Genomic DNA, 21,596 nt, shown 5'->3' with positions numbered 1-21,596 from the left:
CCCGAATCGGACCTGATCTGTAAAGATTCAGGATTCCCGAATCGGAGCCAGCATGCTGGCCCTGATTCGGAAATTTCAAATCAACGTTTTCTGAAGCATTCGGATTGCTTCAGGAAGCTTTGGGGCTCAAGTTTAAAGGGCCCTGTCCCTGCCTCTTACTAGTGGCAGATCCCTTTAAACTTCAGCTGGCAGACGACATTTTGGAGGTCTTTCATTCATAGGGTTGCTATGTCAGAAGTGACTTGACAGCACATAACACACAAGTAGATTTTACAAATCACTGGTTTTTATGTTGGCATTCTGTTCTGAGGAATGGACACGAGCAAAGCTTCCACATAGTGTATTCAGTTTTTTAACTATTACCCTCTCAGCAGTGAGGCTTTTTCCATGATCTATTCTGGAATTGGTTTTGAGTTCCCACGTGTGCTGCCCTTACGGTTGCCAGGTCCCTCCTGATGGGAGGGAGGGGGACCCTGGCACTTACCTCATGTCCTGAGCATGATTCTCTTGCTTGATTATATCACTTCTTGGAAGTGATGTCATCACACTGGCGGGTGTGTTCCTGCGCTTTGTGTGGGGCTAATACTGACCTGTTTGAGGCCAAAATTGGCCCCAACGAAGTGTGGGAGCATGCCCACAGCCAGTACGATGACATCACTTCAGGAAATGACATTGTTGCATTTCCCAGAAGCGCACGCACTGCATGTTCCCATGGTGCCTGCCCGTGGCGGGCAATTGCTGTGGGCAGCCCAAAACCTCCCACCAGTTACTAGTGACCACCAGGCAAGAAGGTAAACCACCAGGAGATTGCCCACCACTAGCAGGCACCTGGGATCTCTAGCTGCCCTGCACCTGTCTCCAAGTATATCAAAGTTAGGACATTTATTGTCCTAACTCAGAAAATCCAAAAAAGTGGTCTATTTTGCTTATGCCTGGCAGCAATCCTGCCCATGTATCTTCTCTCAGCCTGAAATCTGAGGATCTTATGGCTTTGTTCCCAGGAAATATGGGTGACTTATTGGGGGGGGGATCCCTTTTGTGTGTTAATCAAGGTATCATGCATTCCTCCATCACAGCAAACACAGCTCTCGTTAATCATGCTGTACATAGTCCTAACCTATGCCAATTATTTGAGACTTGAAGAGGAGTAAAACATAGCATAAGGATATCATGTCACATGTTGTGAATACCTAAACTTCATGAGGTAAAAAGGCAAAGAGTAATGGCAACTTTGTGTCTCTGATAATGTCTAGTTAGGCCGTCGATGGTAAGGTGATTCTCCTTCAGAGCCATCTAGGGTTGCCAGCTCTGGATTAGAAAATTCCTGGAGATCTGGGGTGGAGGGTAGAGCCTGGGGAGGACAGGGTTAAGAAAGAGGAGGGAACTCAGTGGGTATATGAAGTCATAGAGGCCACCCCCCGGAGCAGTCATTGTCTCCAGAGGAACCTATCTCCTGGAAAATATTGTCATTCTGGGAGATCTCTAGGCCCCACCTGGAGGTTGGCAACTCTAGTCATGGCATTGAGGTTGCATTTATGTTATCCCAGTGGGCCAATAAAAGCTGGTAGGGGGCTTTAAAGGTAGAGGAAATTAGGAAGGTGGGTTAAATCCCCTTTCCATTTTTGGGGCAGCCTCAATCTGGAACTCTCCTCTGACCAGCTGCTATTTTCAGCTAAGGAAATCCATTACAAATCTCCCACCATTTCATCTAGTTTGGCCTTGATGCTCTTTTTAGTTTTGTAATACTACATGGGCTTTTCACTGAGCGATGTTTGTGAAGGCCCATTTTTGTTTCCTCCATAACAAGCATCAAAACCCACAAGAAGATGACCATGAGTAATTTATTTTGACTGTTTGCCATCGTTCTTATTGAGCATTGTTAGTAGTCAGCTCTTGGAACCCTGGAGAATAATGAGTGGTAACCCAACAGTGAAACCTCTGTTATTCATTTACAATTCAAGGACTGACTGAATAACCACACTGAGAATGCTTTTCAGCTACAGTAAACATGTCAATTTTTTTAAAGACAAAAATATCAGAGGACGTTTGCAATAATTTAGCATACCTAAAAGGGCATAGGAGAGGAGCAGACATAACATTTCAGATTGTGATCCTAAGCTCTTTTATGTAGCTGGGTGTTCAAATGAACACCATGGAGGTTACGTCCAAGTAATATGTTTAAGATTAAGGGGAAAGGAGAAAACAAGGCATGTACACATACATCCCCAAATCAAATTAACTCATCATATGAACGCCTACCCAAACTTGCATGCAAAGTATCTTATAAGATAATCAAATTTCTGAACACACGGGAACTCAGAATAGTGAAGAATAATGGGAGGCTTCCCGCACCCCCATTTTAAAATATATTGTAACAGCTTTAGTCAAATTAGTCAAGAAAAAGGCCGTATTATATGTAAAAGTTAATCAAATTAAAACCAATAAGCCATGAGAAAACTGGATTGGAAAATGCTGTGCTGTGGATTTCTGAAGCGTTTCTCAACCTGTTTTCAAGAATTCTAAGCACTGAGCTGACTTCCCCTTCCCAGCCCACACACACACACACACACACAAAACAAAGAAGGGGGAAACTGATATATATCAAACTTGATGAATGTGTGTACTTTACTGCATGGTGAACATTAACAAGTCCAACATTTCTGTTCTCACAGGGGACTCTCTATTCATTCTGCAATAAAGGCATAAGGGATACTTTGATTTACGTGCTTCACAATCTAAGTACCTTGCATGGGAGTGCAGGTTCATCCTCAGGATTCGTTCACATGGAGTTTTGCTGACAGCCTTCCAAAATAATTTCCCCCTTTGAATTTGTAACCCATGTCCATTTTTATTATCTTTGCCCTTATGTAAGTGCCTTTGTTCTGTTAAAAAGGAACATTGACAATCTCCTCTTGGACACATTGTCACAAAATTAACTGTCTCTCACTTTTGCACTCTGCGATTCCCAGAGCATCCCAACTGCCATTAGACTGTCCATCAAGGAGGAAGGGAGCTCAGTGGCAGACCACATGCTTTTCACATAGAAAGTCTCTGCTTCAGTCTCTGCATCTCTAACTGAAGGAACCCGAGTAGCCGATTTTAGGAGAGGCCTTTCTCTGTCTGATACCTTGAAAAACTAGTCAGAGTATACAATACTGAGCCAGATCCATAGCGCTAGTATAAGGCAGCTTTGTATGTTCATCATCCCAAATCCTGGTGAGCACATAATTTGTAACAGGAGCCATATGTCTTCCACCAGCAGGTGAAGACCTTTTTCATTTCATTTGGTATACTCCCAGTAAATTCTTATTAGCCCCCCCTCCCTGGTTGTGTGTGTATGTATTTGTCTGTTTGCAGCCTTGGAGACCTTATTTGGGTCAAAAGGCAGCATTAAAATGTTTTAAATAAATTAATATTTTGAATGGATTAGGGACAGAAATACTAGTGTTACCTTGATTCTTCCTTAACCCTTATCCTAAGCAAAGCAGTTGGCGTGGGCAGGGCCGGTGCCAGAGTGTCTGGTGCCTGAGGCCAGGGACAGCTTCAGGGCTGTTGCCGCCCCGCCACATGCGCGCACCCGGACTGTGTGATGATGTCACTGCATGTGACATCATCACACAGCATGCCGCTGCGAGCCAGCCCTATTGGCGCGACAGGCACCTGGGATGGTGCGCGGGTGGCCTCCCAGCCCTCCCGTTCAGTTGCCCTGTGCCGCCCCGGCTGCCTGCCATGCCTGGCCCACAACTGTGTGGAGGCGGCAGTGGCAGCACAGGGCAACTGAGTGGGAGGGCTGGGAGGCTGCCTGCTCAGACTGCCCTGTGTTGCCGCTGCCAGCACACGCTCCTGGCCAGGCGCATCAGCTGCAGGCCAGGCATGGCAGGCGGCTGAGGTGGCATGCGGGCAGCTTCCCAGCCCTTCTGCTCAGCCACCAGCACTGCCGCTGCCAGCTCCACGGCACGTGCCCCCCCTCCAGTGCCCCCTCCGGTGCCTCAGCACTTGAAGCAGCTGCCGGACCCACCTCCATGGACGTGGGGAATTTTTGAGCAAAACAATCTCACAAGGGGAAAGGTATAAAAACAGAAGAAGGGGGGGGCGGTGTTTGGGGTATAAAAGCATAACTACACATCATTAAGCATCATAAAGAATTTGGCTCTCTGTATCCCACATTAGGCTTATCTTTGTACATTTTTTGCCAGAATCATATGCCAAGTTTAATGGAAAGCACATTAGGTACCTATGCAACACCAGGTTTTAAATTGAATAAGATGTGATAGGACTAAATTCTCATCCTAGAGAAATGATCAACAGCTAAAATTAACCCAAAGCCAATAGCAAACAAAATAGCTCTGCTAGAAGGCCTGTTCACTGAGGAGCAGGGATTCAAAAATTTACGTAGTAGTCTGCAGTACTTGAGGAAAGACTTTAGAAAGGAGTACGAAATTCAGAGAAAATGGAACTGAAAGAGTAAAGACAGAAGACAGCAAATTTCAAATGAGGAGTAACGCACTGTATTTCTATGTAGAGTATGATGAGACCGTGCATTTCCAGGAGACTCTTTCTCCTCCAATGGGCTCCTTTGCCCAGATTTCATAAATTCTCACAAGTTCCAGAAAACAAAAGAATACACTGTGCCCCCTCTCCGCACCATCTACAAAAGCTTATCCATTGAATTCAACTGAGGAAGACGGGTGGTGTTGAAAATCAATTACTTAACAGCCACAGTTCCCCATAAGTAACATGGGATGAATAGTTCAGTATTGTTACAAGGATGGAAGATGAATTATTTGTAAATTTAAACATTTATGATATATATAAAAAATAAGAACAAAGGGATTCTGAGATCCACAAATGTACTGGCAAGGACACAGAGATAACAATAGACAGCAATAAGGATAGATAAGTGTTCTGGGGGCAAACACAGGGCTCATCCCAGAGAATGACAAGGTTAGGCATTTACCAGGCACCACAACTAGCAAATGACCCAAAATTCCGAATTGAATTCCAAGAAGGTCAAAAGCAGAAGGAGAAAATCCTCAAATTGCACACCCCATTTCTAGATTTGAGATGCACTAAAAGAACCAATAAAGGCTCCTGAAATCTTGAGATTCTGGCTTGCTGCTTTTTATATGTCTCTCTAATATTTTTCCAATTAATATGTAATAAATTAATAAACCAAAGTTGTGGACATTCCTGGTTTTCTCCCACATACTTTGCTTTAATATGCAGGATGCTGAAGTACAAAAAATCCTCCTGGAAGACACCATGGATTTTGGCAAATAACATCTAGCATTCTGGTACAGTATTTTTACAAGTTATGCTGTGATACAGTTTGTTTAGCATGGCCCGATTGAAGAAATATTTAATATGGTCAGCACTGGTCATGTTTAAATATTGTACATAATATCTTATATTTGACAGAGATGAGCAAGTGGAAACAAATTGACTAAAGTCAGAAAGTCAGAATGCACTATAACATAATGCCTAGGGCTTTTTCAAAAAGGTTCTACTGCTTAACAAAAGATAGATGTATGCTTAAACTGAGAAAAAATTACCTCAAGGCAACGGTTTTTCCATTCCTGTGAGTGCACATCACCTGCCTGGTCTGGTATCCAATTTGTATGTCCCAATATTTGTTCTCCTGTCTGTTCTGTCTGTTCCGATTCCTCTTTTTCTTAATAAGCTCACGGGCTTCCGGATCCCTTATTGCTTTCTCCTTGTCCTTGTCCTTTTCTTTTTCTTTGTTCTTTCCACGTTTCCTTGCTTGCCGTATATGTCGTGAGTGGGGCACTGAACATGTACTCCATGGACCCACATTCAGACTATACATGCTTTCTTCAGTAGTGCATGGGGAAGAACTACAAACCTGAAATTCAGTCAGGTTAGGACAGGCAGAGCCCCCAAACTGAGGTGGGGCAACGACATGGCGAGACCGATGCTTCAGCCCTTTGCCACAGCTCTTGGAGCACTCTGACCAGGCCGAGAATTCAGCCACAATGCAGTCCTTCCGGCAAGGGATGAGGCATCCCTGCTCCAGCTGTGGCTTAGGCTCGAAATATTCACATATTGTGTCCTCTACTACAACCCCATTTGATTTTTGGACACACCTTATGTCTCTTGTCTGAATTCCTTCTTCCCCTCTGACGCACTCTGCTGGTTTTTCCACACTCCTTGAGATAACTGGCTGGCACTGATTCCAGTTACCCAACTGCCAGTCATACAATTCTTTGTGCCAGTCACAAACTCTGAAGCAGTTCTGCTGGTTGTCAGGCCTCTCTGCCTGCTTGCAGTTTGTAAGCAATGTGGTCCATCCTTCCACGTGCGCGCACCAGACTGCACGAGTCTGGATGCCTCCTGGGCCACATTCATCTCCCATACACCTACCCCATGGACCTAGGAAAAGAAGGGGAGAAAATGAAGGCTAAAATATTTTACATCTCCATAATCATAAGACACAAACAGAACAATGCAATAGTTAATATTCAATGTTTCCTTGAATTTCTATATTATTAATATTGGAGAGGGATCTATTTTTTAATTTCTTACACTGGCCACACAGATAATGTAACAACACAAACCCTGTAACAGCATAAAATCTCTGTCCATCAGTTTTCTCCTCTTTCTGTGGATAAGGAATACATTTGATTTTTGTTCTTTTTTAATTATGAATAAATAAAACGTTTTTACTCTGGCATTCATCCAGGATTGATTATGTTGTCATAATAAATTATTTTCTGCAGGCAAAAAAATTCAAAAGGGCATTTGTAATTTTAACTTTTCTTTAAGTCTCCATTAGAGGTGGGCACAAACTGAAATATGAACCAAAGTTCATCGTGATCTGCAATGGTTCGTGGTTCGCAAACTGGCGGTTCATGGGAGCTCATTTCTCACAAACCATGACAAATTTTAGCCCAGTTCGTTTGGTTTGTATTTTGGTTAGCCACTGCAGACAACCTGGCACCGACCAATCAGTTTCCTAGGCAACGGGGGGATGGGCTCTCTGCAGACCTTCTGCTGACACAGAAGTGACGTTTTCACAAACTGACCAAAATGGTTCATGAACTGGGGCAAGTTCATGAAAGTTTGTAGTTTGTGAAATGTGACGAATCACAAACCACATGGTTTGGAATTTTTGCGGTTAATTCCCATCTCTAGCCACCATTTTATAGGAGACTTAAAGTCTAAGTTACAAAATCCCTCTTGAAATTCCTCCTTAGTAGGGTTGCCATATTGCCTGGGTGACTGGTTTTTACATGCCGTGCCTGTTTGGACTATTAGCTAACCTGGAGTTTTACATTTTAAGGGGGGCGGGGAGTCTCTAGACCTTCTAGGTAAGGAAATAGAAGGCAAAATGTGAAAACAGTTTTCTGCTTAATTTATGCAGTGAAAAAAGGTCCATTGGGCCTTCTTTTTGTTCTAGCCTATGGATTGGATCATGAGGTCCGTTGGTGCTTTCTGCTGACGATTGTTGATTTTCCCAGCTTCCTTCTCCCACCAGTAGACATTTCTGGCCCCAAAAAAGGAAGGGCTGAAAACATAAATGAAGCTGCAAAAATAGACTGACAAAAACTGACCTAAATGACCACCCACATATATAGGCAGCATGTGGCATGCTCATGTTCAGTCTTCAAACATGAGGATTTGCTTTGAGTCCTGAAATCATGGAAACAACCACACAGAGTTGAAATGGGATTGCTTAGCTGAACAGCGATGCAGAATATGCAAAGCCAGGACCTTGATATGTTTCCAAAGAATGTTGCCACTGATTGCTAGTCACTGAAGCAATGCCATCTCAAATTCTGCTTCTGGCTATGTGTAAAAGAGACAATGTGATTGTTAAATATTCATAATATTAAAGTTAGCTGGGATTGATCCAACAAAACACTTCTAGATTAAAATGGCTTTGGTCAGTGGCAAAAAAATGTCCACTAACTGGAGAGCAGTTCAGTTACATTTAACCATGCTACTTACTTGAAAGCCACACAAAGCACATCTCTGTGGAAAGCACATTCTGGAGTATGCATAAATGTTTATGTACACACTTAAGATACTCATAAAACCCTTAGTTGACAGCAATAGTTGACAGCAATACGGCATTGAGGTTCCCAATTTGTGTGTGTGTGTATGAGTAGTAAAGCTTAGATTTCTGCCTTCTCCTAATTTTATTCTTTCACTGAATAGATGGAAACCCACCACATAATCTTACAATTAACTCTTTTTGTCCAGTCAGGTTATATTGAGCTCCTCTCCTTTTTCACATTGTTTTTGTTATTGCTTGTCCCTTCTCTTTATTTCAGGCAGGTCTGTAATTTTGTGATGAACTTGGAGCAACAATGTCAGTTAATGGAACCCCTTTCACTCACAAACATCCATGTATATATCCAGTCTTTCTAATGGGTTACACCATTCAGAAAAGCTATAATGTAATTATTTTATTTATTTATTTATTTTGTTGGATTTATATCCCACCTACACTGCAAGCTGGCTCAGGGCCAATCACAACATCATAAAAACACAATTTATAATACGATAACAGTTAAAACAGTTATCTGTCTGTTCGTAGGCCACAGTATCCGTAATAGAGACCCTCTTCCCCTGGGGGGGGGAAGGGGATTCCCCGCTTTCCCCCTCTGCCCCTCACCTACCTGGCCAGCAGGGGAGGAAGGACGGGCCTTCCAAAGATGTTACTCCCAGGAGTGACATCATCGTGCTGCCCCAAGAGCACACCTGCGCTTTGCAACGGGCTGAATTTGGCCCCAAATGGGCCTGTTTGGCATGTTTGAGGCCAAAATCAGCCTGCTGCGAAGTGCATATGCACCCCTATGTTCCATGCGATGACATCAGTTCCCAGAAGTGATGTCATCGTGCTGGTGCAGGGGTGCACATACGCCTGACAGAAAGGTGACAGGTTCCATGTCTCCAGCCAGGAGGAGGCTAAGGGGAGCTGGTAACCCTAATCTGGAATGATGCAAACCACAAGTATTTTGATAATGTTTGGAAGACAGGTGTTTCACTTTCCAGCCAAACCTACACAGCACATATGTATCTTGTTGTGAAATAGGGGTCTATATTCTGCCAGAGACTCTTGTACTATTAAAAACATCCACTGGTCTTTAGAATTATGTGGATGTGGGCAGAAAATGGTTTTGTACAAAGATCTGGAAAGCTGATTGGTGATGAAATGTGACACTTATACTCTGAGTGATATGTTGCTGTAGTTTTGAAGCAAATACTCCACTTGAGTACACTACATTGAACTCAAACATTTGAGAGGCACTTTACTCAAACGTTTTGCTTGCAGATTCTAAAACCTTAAGCATTACCTCCTTGATAGCAATGCCAGCTGGCAGAGATAGATTCACCACATGAAAACTCCTGCTCTGTTTTCGGCAGATTAAGTTTGAATTAGGGTTTCCAAGGTTTAGCTGAAGAGCCAGTGAAATAAATGTATGTTTTAAGCACAAATACATTTCAGCAAGATTACCCTAGTTTATCTCAAACCAGCCTTCAACAAACAACATGATCACTGATGTATTTATTTTACTCCATGTATATTTACATTTCATACAGAGAGACTGCAAATGTGCATGGTGGGGGGTGGGGGAGAGACACTACATGTAGTTTTTCTCAAAAATCCTACCCAAAATACAGGAAAGAAATAAAATGTATAAGATCAACATGTAATGGGACAGAATCACAGCTGAACACAACACAGACTCCTTCACCTTCCATACTGCAAGTCTCTGTCTTATCATATCACCACAGCTTGCATATATTGTATGTCCAATTAACTAGAGCTTCCTCAGCCTATCAGACTGTTGCTGGTTTACTCTAGATGAAAGGCTACTTGCTTTGTTGTCCCAGAGTCCTGAAGCAAATCCCACATTCAAAAGGGGAAGTGTGGCATAACTAACAACATTCTTGATGGCTAACAAGTTGTCAGCTCCCACACCAATCTATTCCTGCAACTGCAAATGGCAAGCAAATAAAATTATATTATTATTATAGCAGGATTCAAGACCTGAAGCAATGTAAATGAGAAAAATGCTTTCAAGTACAGAACTGGAAAAGGTGATAAGTGACAGTATAATTTAAGCTGCATCTTATTGCTCTGATACCACTTTAGGTCTAAAGCAAGGTTTCTAATAATCCCATAAAGCATACTATAAACAGGGTACATATCGCTTGCAAGTTTTTCATAAAGCCTTTTACAGTCCATTTTTACAAGTTGCTGAGTTGATGCAGGAACTTTATAGGATCTGGAGTGAAGAAATGAGAAGCAACATGAGAAAAAGGAAACTCCGTGTCCTTGCAACTAGTTGAGTTTAATGCTAATGCAACAATGTGTCCCCTCACCAGACTCATGTGCCACATTGGCAAAAATAAGAAGGGGACACACGGTGAACTATGGGACTTTTATTAGAAGGAACAGTTGTCACAAAAAAGGAAGCCTGGCAAGCGGAGCCCTCATCTATGGCATCAGCGGTCATGATGAGTCCAGTTTTTAAGTGTTTTTTGTGAGACCTGTTTTGGTCCATGTTTATTTTTGATGCAGGTTTTCTGCGTGATGATCCTACCGTATCAATGCATGTGGAGGCTTTTTTGCACTTCAGAAGAGCCCTCCCACAAATCTCCAATCCCTCTTTCTGCCATTACCCCTACTTTATCACACATGTCTGGCTCGCATGCACGATCGTATAATTCCCCCCCCCCTTTGTAACAGTCCTTGCACTATTACGATATCTACATATACAAAAGAGAATCATATCACATTGCTCGCCACATTGGATCACTCAGCAATCAGTCAAAGAACAACATTGAGAACGGAATGTGATTTCTGATTTTATTTTAAACTAGCAATAAGGTCCATTGTTTGGGAAAATACAACTTTCCCTAGCAGTGCTTCCCCCCCAGCCTCCCCCCACAGCATCAGTTGAGGGGGGGATCGGGGAAGAGATCAGGGGCTCCCTCCTCCTCCAGCCCCTCAGCCACCACTCGGGTTGTGCATGGTCTTCCCAAGTCCCTGCCAAGGTGGTGGGGATCCCCATCCCCAGGTCACTACAGGAGGGCCTCACTGCCACACTGAGCCTTTCTGGACCTCTGGAAGACCCAAGGAGAGAGTGGGGAGGCAAAACATTTTGCCCCCAACTTGCTTCTTATCCCTGTGTATTGTACCTGCATGGGGATAAGGAGTGAGTGGTTGGGAATACAGTTTGCCTTTTATACTGTAGGATATGGAATCACGCAATCACGCTACTCTACTGTTTGCATATTTATGAAATACTTTTGCATTTAAAACTTTGAGTGGGTAATCAGTGGTAGAGAACGGAGTACCATGCATACCCAGTTTCTACAGAAGCTGGAAGACAGGATAATGGTACAGCGCAATCCCGCATATACTAAAAAAAAAAGGAAAGGTGGGCAGGAATGCGCCAATGTCATTTGTGACAAGGCGCAGTTAAAGAACACGTTTTCTGTTTGGAGACCTTTCTTTGTCATGACGAACACCCACAAAACACGCATGGGGATCATGCATGTGAAAAGTGAGTTCTCGAAGCGGATCGGGAAGACATGGCTTTGGGACAGGGAAAACCCGAAAAAATTGGAACATGTGGAAGTGGCCACAAACAAAACAGGGGGAGGGGGAGAAGAGTTTTTCACAAATAGGTCTCTTGCGGAAATGAATATTTTGAAGAATTTATTTACTGTACCAAGTATGTGGAAACAACAGAATAACCTATGGGTTATGGATACATCTGGAGAGTTGCCGGTTTTAAAAACATCTCATTATTTTGAATGAAAGAGGGGTTAGTCTAAGGATAACCAGAAGAAGTTAATGAATGATACTTATATTAACTCCTCTTCTATCCGCAAGTCGTTCTTGGCTGTTTTCCAAAGTTGGTGCTCTTTTAGGATATATTTTGAAAACATGCTCATTCTACAATATTTGGATTCTGCCAGGGTTTGGATACTGCAGTACATTCTACTGTCCCTTCCATGAGTTGCTGCCAGAATCATAACACACTTTTGAAAGTTGATGCAGCATAAGAAGGAATAACTGCAATTCTTTCCAGCGATCTCCATCCATTCTTTAGTCACCCAAGATGCCACACAGAACAACACAACATAAAAACACAAGTTACGGTTAAAGTATAAGGGCACTGGAAAGACCCATAAATACTGAAAACTAATGTAGTTGAGTAAGCAAAAGTTTGAGTAAGCAAAGGCTTACTCAAGTGTGCCTTACAGTGGGGAACCCTCAAAGCCATTCCTTTGTACATCACTATTCAATTCTGTGTGTACATCTACACTCTTATGTTTCAAAAAGCCCTGAGACCTACACTGCCACTGGTTTTCAGTATAGGAAGATGCAACAATATTCCATCCAACTGTAGATTTTATCTCTGTTCTGATAACACAGTAGAATCTTTGGCTCATGTGTTTTACCATTGTAGATTTAATGTACAGGTATGTCTGGATTTATTAAAACCTGTCATCTGACAAAAAAAATTGCTTTCTGATCAAGACTCTCAGAATGTTATTGGTGAGGGCTGAACAAAAATAGTACTCTGTATGTAGCCAAGTTTCTATACTCTGCAATGAATATACAGGCAGTGATACTCAAAAAATGTTAGTTAGATTGCCCAACAACATACTAGCCCAATGACATACATGGAAAAAGCATTGGTGGTATTTGTACAACTGTGTTTTCTTCTTGTAAGTTGATATTGCTCCAGCTACAGTGAGAACTCACTGTATTTATTTCTTATTGGAACCAATCTGGTTCATTCCTATGTCTCGCATGCTCCTTCCTACCTTTCCATGGAGTACAAGGACTGAAGTTTAGGAAGCGAAAAATCTAACCAAAGCGTGTTATGACCTAGAAATCAAGGCTGACCCATCATTTAGAATTAAAGACTGGGTGAGAGAGAGAGAGCGCTATTTGTCAAGGTATCTTGATTTGTGGGTGGACTGAAGATTTCCTAAACTAGAGGGAGGACAATAAGGACAACAAGAATAAACCAGTCTCATTTTCATCACAAACATACTAAGAGTTTTATTCATGACACCTGAATTCCTCAGTGGTTTACTTGATGGCATACAATAAACATCTTCTAATAAGGGATTTTGTTTGAAAGAACACTCTCTCTCTCCGTTGGACAGTTTGGGTGTGTGGCCTATCTTTTGATGGTTTGGTAACTGACCTTCATGCTACATGATGCATGAATCAAGATTATTTTCTCCAGTTTTAAAAATGTTACTTGTAACCCAAAGTAGATTCAGGAGAGCTGCATTTGAGTGGAAGAAGGGCAGATGAGGAGAAGAAGGTACCAAACTCTTTCCTCTCTGATTTTTTTTTATCATCACAAAAGAGTCATTTTAAATCTTAGTAGTAAAGAGAGGGAAACTAAGGATTAAACTAGATGTGCAAGTTTTTAATGACCTGGGTCTGGGTTCCCCAGACCCAACTCAGGTTCTCTGCAGCCACACAGCAGCTGTGGGGAATGGCTGCAAAAAAATAAGACTGTAGGGGGAGGAAGGGCTCCTGCCTCCCCCCTCATGCCATTCTCCAAAATAGTGAGCAAACACGGGTCTCTGTTTTTGCTGTTTCACATGGAATATTCTGTTCACGTGGCGCAGTAAAAAGAGGAAAATAGCCTTCCCTGAGCACTGACATGGGGAAACAGCTTTGGGGGTGGGGGAGGCAGGAGCCCTTCCCCCCCAAGGCATTCTGAGGCCATTTGGACTCTCCTTTATTTTTTACTACCCATTCCTCACAGCTGTTGTGTGGTTGCAGGGAACCTGATTTGGGTCTGGGGAACCCAGACTTAGCTGGGAATGGATCTTGTGCACACTACTGATGTATGCAAACTACAGAGCAATATAGAGCTTGCAAAATGAAGAAAGGTATCAAACATTGTAGCAAGAAATAAGCATAGCTTTGTAAAGGTCAGTGAGGCAGTCCTGCTACAGCTTTATATGTATTTCCTGGTAATGTATTGCGGGTTTTTTTCCAGCAAGCCTAATACTCTTAAGTAACTGGAGATCAAAAGGTTTAACAAGCAAAATTCTGCGGCTTTGAAAATACTATGTTATGTATTTACACAATTTCCCCACGATGACATCGGGCTGGTAGTCAAGGATTACTACTGGCATTTTCCCTGGAATTCCAGTATTGGCAGGTTTCTCCTGACCTGTACATATGAAGATGAGCAGGAGAGCACCACTAACACTTGATGAAAAGAATGTTGGGAATATATTAAGGGGGCAACAGAGAAGTTAACAATAATGTAGCCCTAAAATAATCTAGTCCAAGGGAACATGGTGCCTTTACCATGTGTAAAATTCTTATCTTGTTAAGAATCAAGATAAGAATTACTACAGCTACTTATTTCTTAGCATCTGTTTACTAGCAGGGTGACATGTCTTTAGATCAGTATATGTGTGCATTTATGTGTGTGTGTATTTGTGTGTTTTCAGAGGTGTTTCTTTCTCCTTCACTAGCATGGACCAATTGTGCTTGGCTCATACTTCCTGTCACTGCCTCTCTTGGCCAGCTGTCCACATTCCTAGCTGGAAACATTATAACTCTGACTCCTGCACTTCCTGGCATGTGACTACTCTGAAGTCACATGCCTTCATATCACTTTTCTTTCAGCCCAGTGGATCATAGGTCTTGAAAGATTGAAAACCACTTTACTAAATGATGCTTTTTTAATTTAAAGAAAGCCTCTTAAAATTGGCTAATTTATTACTCGAATAGGCAGCCTTCCACTGTAGGCGCGTGAACAATCAAATCTTTACCATTTTACTTGACTGGGGGAAAAAACACAGAAAAATGTGCAGGGCGTGTTTGAAACCACTTTTTGCTTTATTTTCCCTATCCTGTTTGAATCTGAGGATCAGCAAACTAATATGAAAAAGATAATATTTTTTCTGTATGATGGGCCAGCAAGCTCTGTAGGTACATAATGCTTTTTACAGGGGAGGAGGAGATAAAGAGGATTTGGCACAGATTACGAATTAACCTCAGATGTAGAATAACTGAAAAATATTACTCATGAAAAGCTTTTTATTTTAATCACTAGCAAAGGCAATACTGATGTATACTGTATGCAACTGATTTAAAGCTTAAAGCTCTAAAGTATAAATACGGAATAAAGGAAGTATCTGCAGTGGTGATACTATGCTCATATACACATAGATATTTGTAGGATCCAGATGGACATAATTCACATTCAGAAGTGTGAAATTGACTTAACATTAATTTGATGCATGCATAAGTGTAACTAAATAAACTTTGTGTTTTATTAAACCTTGAAGTTACACAGAGATTATATAAAACAAAAATCTTAAAAGCTAACGATATCCATCCTAAATCAAGAAATATTACTAAATAGAATACTAAGTAACTGCTAATGAAATGATACCATAGAATAATAGAATGATAGAATCATAGAGTTGGAAGGGGCCATACAGACCATCTGGTCCAACCCCCTGCCCAGTGCAGGATCAGCCTAAAGCATTACCATATAATATAGCTTTAAACATTATTCTTAATGGGGGGGATACAGTCATGGCCCTGGGTTGCAAAGCTTTACTATCCACCGTACGTCAGGAAAATGACTGCTCCCTCTCCCTCCACACCAAGGTGCAGCAAGAAGCCACTGCCCACCCCCTCACCTTCATACCCCGTGGCAAAAAGTCATGCGCACACTCCTCACCTCCTTGCATCAAGACAAGGTGAGGCAGGAAACCACCATCTTTCCTCCTCGTTCCCTGGTGTGGTGGCAAGGCAGAAGGAAGAAGGGAGAGGGCTGGCCCTGGCCGCCCCCACGATGAGGGAGAGAGGGAAAGAGCAGGCTCCCCACAGATGCCCACTGGAGCCATATAATGAAATCACGCATTCACCCCAGGGAAGCACTCATTCCAACAAAGATTATCAGAATGGCATGTGCAAAGCACTGAAGACAACTGTTGTACAGTGAGAAGAAAAAGATTCATTTTAAGGAACACACAGATGCATTTGTTGGCTACAACCCCTCTCCCCTCATACAATTTCTACCAAGAAAGAATTTTTCCAATTTATTACGCAAATAATTCTAGGCAGAAAAATCTAGAGGAATAAATCAGGAGGATTGAAAGAATTTATTATTCTGTAAAAAATTCCTAGTGAATGAATGTACTAAAAACAGAACAATAGCTATTCTTATATATTTCTTAACTGATAAGTCTGACTTACAACTTTCACAAACAAGTTATTACAATAATGAGATTAAAATTAACTGCAATGCCATCTGCAAACAATGTAACAGTGTAAAGAATGTAAGGATATGGTTCCTAACAACACTGAATTGGAAACCAGTTCCATTGAAATCAGTGGAGTACATGGCCTAGTAACATGCTAGTAATAAGAAGGCCAGGGCGGTCAGGTCCTCCAACCCCCCAGGTGGGAGGTTGGAGGCCCAGCACCAACCTTTGGTTTTCCTCTTTCTCACACACAGAGTGCATGTGCGCTCCCAGCCTGTGTGATGATGTCACTTTCAGGAAGTGATATTATTGTGCAGCCCATGTGCCACCCTGGAAGTGCTCCTGAGCTCTGCAGGGGAGCTAAATTGGGCTCAATTTGTCCCAAATTGGGCTGCTGCAGTGTGGGAGTATGCTGTGCCACCTCGGAGCATGCCCTGGGAGGCGCACCCCCCCGCCGCCAGTCCGGGGGCAGAGGGTGGAGGGTCTAAGATAAGCAGGGACAGAGGGTGGAGGGTCAAAGAGAGGAATCGTCCCCTCAGTGGGGGACTTTCAACCCTAATGAAGGCTAAACAAAGACATACAAAAAGATCACATTTTTTACTAAAATTCCAAATGCAAAAAATGAACTTGTAGTGATGAGGGTTTTCTAGAAAAATTAGAATTGGAAAGTTTTCTGATACCCTAAAAGGAATGTGATCTGATTTAGCAGTTATATTTTGATTTACGTTTAGCAAACACATTTAAAATGTACCCCATGGTAACGTTTTGTTTCAATAACAAAAAATACATGGATTAAACTATTTTAGGGAGGAGAGGACAAGTGTGGATTAAAGTTCAAACAACTCAAAACTTTGTGGAAATTATTTTAATCAGAACAATACTTGTAAAAATTAAAGACAATAAAACATGTATTTCTTTTACATTCTTCCAATTTAAGAAAGAACATGAAGGCACTTAAAACACTGAGTTTAGCACATTCAAAGAATTCATCACATGTGATGATGTTATTACTTGTTAGTGATGTTATTTATTAGTTCCATATCAGATTGGGGATTACAGATCCCTTTTACTATAAGGGGGAAAAAACATATATGTGTGACTTTAGCTTTGGTTTTGATTTAACATATATAACCAATCAAGTGAATTCACAACTTGATTTTTTAATTTACATTATTAGATGCATGCATTTATGGTTTTACCTCCCTACCACTGGGTTGCCAATCTCCAGATACTAGCTAGAGATGTCCTGGAATTACAAGTAATTTCCAGGACACAGAAACCAATTGCTCTGGAGAAAATGGCTGTTTTGGAGGGTGGTCTCTATGGCATTATACCTCACAGAGGTCCGTCCCTCTCCTCTCCAAACCCTGCCCTCTCCAGGCTCCAACCCCAGATCTCCAGGAATTAATCAATCTAGAGCCGGCAACCCTATTTACAAATCAATAAAACATACCTGTACTTTCCCACATAATTTGTAGGGATAATCAACTAAAAAAAACATTAATTACAACGTTAAAACTGCCAAGGCTGTCTAATACTGTAGTTTATGAAAAACTGAATATTTAGAAATAGAAAAAAATTCTGTAGTCTCAAGTAGCTAGCAAAAATAAAGCCCTGTAAAAAAAAATTCCATCTCTCTAATAAGAAGTTCATAAAGGTAATTGACCTTGTGACATATGGCAAGAAGAGGAATACCTGATGTTGATGGGATCTTATACTCAGTAAGAATGAAGTTACACTGGTGGTGAGTTGTGTGCTAAAAGCACAATGGACACGTTTTCTCTGCAAAGAATGCTGCATTTTAATATTTAATATTCTACACCCGCCAATTTTAATGGTTTTATACGATGTTTTAATGTTTTTATAATGTTTTTACTGTTTTTAATTTGTTGTCAAACCGCCCTGAGCCCGTCTGACGGGGAGGGCGGTCTAAAATTAAATAAATAAATAAATAAATAAATAAAGTGGTTTTGGGAAGTAGTGATTTGCAGTAAAGAGGCAGTTGGGAAAACGTTGAGCAGTGGAAGAACCCTACCCTCTGTTTTCTCACATGCAATTTCTCCTGGCTGTTTTGCTTCAAACCAATACTCCAGATCTGTGTGTGGGCAGAAGAATCAGAGCTGTTTTTTGAACATATCCTGCTTCTGGGACTTGAGTTGACTGTGTTGACTAGCGTTTTTTTTTTTTTTTTTTGGTCAGCTTTGTCAGATAAAAATCAAAAATCAGAGGCTAAGGTTTAGATTGTGCAACACAGCTGACAGCCTAAATATTTCTGAATGTGTAACATTTAGAGGACACTGTGTTTTGTGATTCTGTCAGGAGACCACGTATAAAAATTGCATTGTCCTCAAATTTCTTGATACCTGAGGGATTAGAAGTCAAGGTATACAGGATTAAAAGGTGCTTACAGTTGCTATGTTACCCTCGGGGGAAAAAATCTGCTCAGGAAGATGCAAAAAGGCCATGAAGCTGCAGATCAAAAAGTTCTGGAGAAGTGTGCAAAGATACAGTTCAAAGGATAGCCTGCAGCCTCTGGTAGCTCTGTGGCAGGGTGAAAAGCGAAAAGCACTAACAAAGGTATAACTGGCACACAAAGCACCAGTGAAGCACACAGCAGAATCACACGATTCAATGTGCAAGGCATAGAGGATGCAGAAATACAAGCCTCGTTTTTTTAATTCACTGTTAATCTTACCTATTCTACACATTTATCTTCAATACAATTAAACCAATACAGTTTTAATTTGGCAATTGTAATTTTCACTCATTTTGATAATCTGTAGGCAAGGATTGTCATTTCATGTTTTCTCTGTACAGGCATCCTCAAGATGTTATGCAAAGAGAAGGATTTCATCACTGTACAAAGGACCACAGATTTAGTGACACACATTTGCTACAGCAAGAAAAGACATTTCAGACTTTTTGCTTAGAAAATATGCAATTATTTCTGAAAGCACAGTATAAGTATGGCATTATTCTGATTTGTAAATAAGGAATTAGCTCAATAAAATTTGAATCACAATTGCTTTTTCTCTTCTGATGAGCCTGGATTACTATAATGTTCTTAATCAGATGCAGCATGCATAAGTATTACTTTCTCTGTGGCAACAAGCATGAAAATTCATTTCAATCCTATGTAAGCATATATTAGAGATTATTTATTCATTTTACAATCTATAAAAATATTAACACAGCCAGAGGCATTTCTGATCTATCATGTAAGTGTTATGAGCGTGAAGGACCTACTTTATGTGGAAGAGAATTCAAATGTTTGGTCCTATATCAGCAGGGGAGAAAGGTTGGGAACGTGTTTTTTCCAGGTAAGTGATATCTGGGCTGAACTTTTATTCCCTCCTCTGTTACAGGCATATAGCCTGGGTACAGCCAAAGGCTTTTCTAGCAGAGGAGGACGGTTGTGATCAACACAAAATATCCTATGGAATATTCCTTTAGCATTTCACAAATGTTTCATAGATGGAAATATTCTTGTAAGACCCCAATTTTTATCCCAAGGATGAGTTTGCAACAAGCTCACCCCAACCCGATTTCCCATTCTGCAGCGTGGGGAAGACTTCAACACTACCTGCTGTATGCAGTATTTGCTTATTCTGAAATAACTCTCATTTAAAAGACAAGAAGGCGATACTTTAGATGCTTCCAACTGAAAAAGTCTAGCAGTTCAGAACACGAGGAGGAAGGAAGACACACATTCTTGGATTGGTAGGGAAGATGTAGCCCCCCTCCTAGAGTGGTGCTCAGTTAGAGAGAAGAGAAGGTACGACCAGTGTCAAAAATCAGACTTCACCAAACCTATTGATTAGGCTTACCAGGTTGCCTGCCATGATCACAGTGAGCAACCTCCTGATCATAAACTCCATCTCCCAGACAGGACTGATGAAGCAGCAGAAGGAAAAATAGGGAGAATTACAGTACGAACACCATGATATCATGGCATCTGCAGCACTCTAAGAATTTCTTCAGTCTCTATGATAAAGACCACAGAGATTGGTGGAATTCCTAGAAGGTCTGTAACGCTCTCCATCCCCAGGCTCTGCCCCCTGTGATGCTCCCAGGAATTGCCAAAAATGGGCTGATGACGCTACTGTTGACTCTTTACTATGTATGTATGTGCCATCAAGTTGCAACTGACTTCTGCAGATCCCAGCAAGGGGTTTTCAAGGCAAGCGAGAAGCAGAGGTAGTTTCCCATTGCTTTTCTCTGTAGTCTTCCTTGGTGTTTCCCCATCCAAGCACCAACCCTGCTAGCTTCTGAGATCTGACAAAATCAAGCTATATCATGCTGCTTTCCCTCTGACTCTTTATTAGATTGGAATAAAAAAGACTGGAGAGCTGTGACTGATTTTTTGGCCCAAATCCAAAATGATTCAAGAGTCAAACACAAAATTGCAAACTCTTTACTGACTTTTCAGACTGATAAGCAGAGATTCAGACCTACTAAAATCTGACTTTGACATTTCTGGAGCAAAACTATAGTTCTATAATCCTAAATATAAAATACATAAAAATTACTCCCACTTATTTGAGTGAAACTAATTAGCAGCCTGAATAACGCAGCTTATTCAGCTCATCAGAACTATATTTGTTGATATACCACAACACTTTTGTCATAGCTTTAATAAAATTATGAAAAACTGTGAAGAGGTGAGCATTAACATTTTGTGGCAGCAATAATTAGAAATAGGGGTGTGCAAAAAAAATCAGGTTTCCTGCTTCGGGTTTCCTGCTTCGGAAAACCCGAAGTAGAAAAAAAGGTTGGAATAAGGGATTTCTGATGCGGCAAAGGGCCGGGGCTCTTCCATGCTCCACTTGGGGTTCCCCCACAATCCAGATGGAGTTTAGAGGGCTATTTCACCACCACTGGCAGGCGGCAAAAGCACCCATCTGCGCTCCACCTGGGTTGTGGTGAAACGCCCTTTTAAACTCCATCAGAGTCGTGGAGGACCCCCCACCCCTGCGTCCCAGATGGAGCACAGAAGCGCGCTTTTGCCACCGCTTGCAATGCAAACAGCAGCAAAAAGCCACCCCGACCCAGGCGGAGTGCGGAAGGGCCCTTTTGTCGCTGCTTGCAATGCAAGCAATGACGAAACAACCCTTTAAACTCCATCTGGGTCATGGGGGAACCCCTCCTCGTGACCCAGGTGGAGTGCAGAAGGGTGCTTTCGCCACTGCTTGCAATACAAACGGCAGCAAAAAGCCCCCCCCCAACCCAGGTAGAGCATGGAAGGACGCTTTCACCACCTCTTGCAATGCAAAAGGCAGCAAAAAGCCCCCCCTCATGACCCAGGTGGAGTGCAGAAGGGCTCTTTTGCCACTGCTTGCAATGCGACC

General features: G+C 41.8%; 1 protein-coding gene across 1 annotated transcript in view; it reads right to left on the bottom strand.

Moving 5' to 3' along the window:
- The window catches only part of THSD7A (thrombospondin type 1 domain containing 7A), a 378,974-nt gene that overhangs the window by 181,345 nt on the left and 176,033 nt on the right, over positions 1 to 21,596 (bottom strand). The window contains exon 4 of the mRNA XM_054991106.1: positions 5,553 to 6,390. Within this exon, the coding sequence (XP_054847081.1) occupies positions 5,553 to 6,390 (838 nt within the window). The remainder of the gene's footprint in view (positions 1 to 5,552; positions 6,391 to 21,596) is intronic.

The sequence above is a fragment of the Eublepharis macularius genome, chromosome 11, assembly GCF_028583425.1.
Source record: "Eublepharis macularius isolate TG4126 chromosome 11, MPM_Emac_v1.0, whole genome shotgun sequence".
Taxonomy (NCBI): Eukaryota; Metazoa; Chordata; class Lepidosauria; order Squamata; family Eublepharidae; genus Eublepharis; species Eublepharis macularius.
Note: the sequence above shows the minus strand (reverse complement) of the source record. Positions and strands in the feature narration are given on the sequence as shown.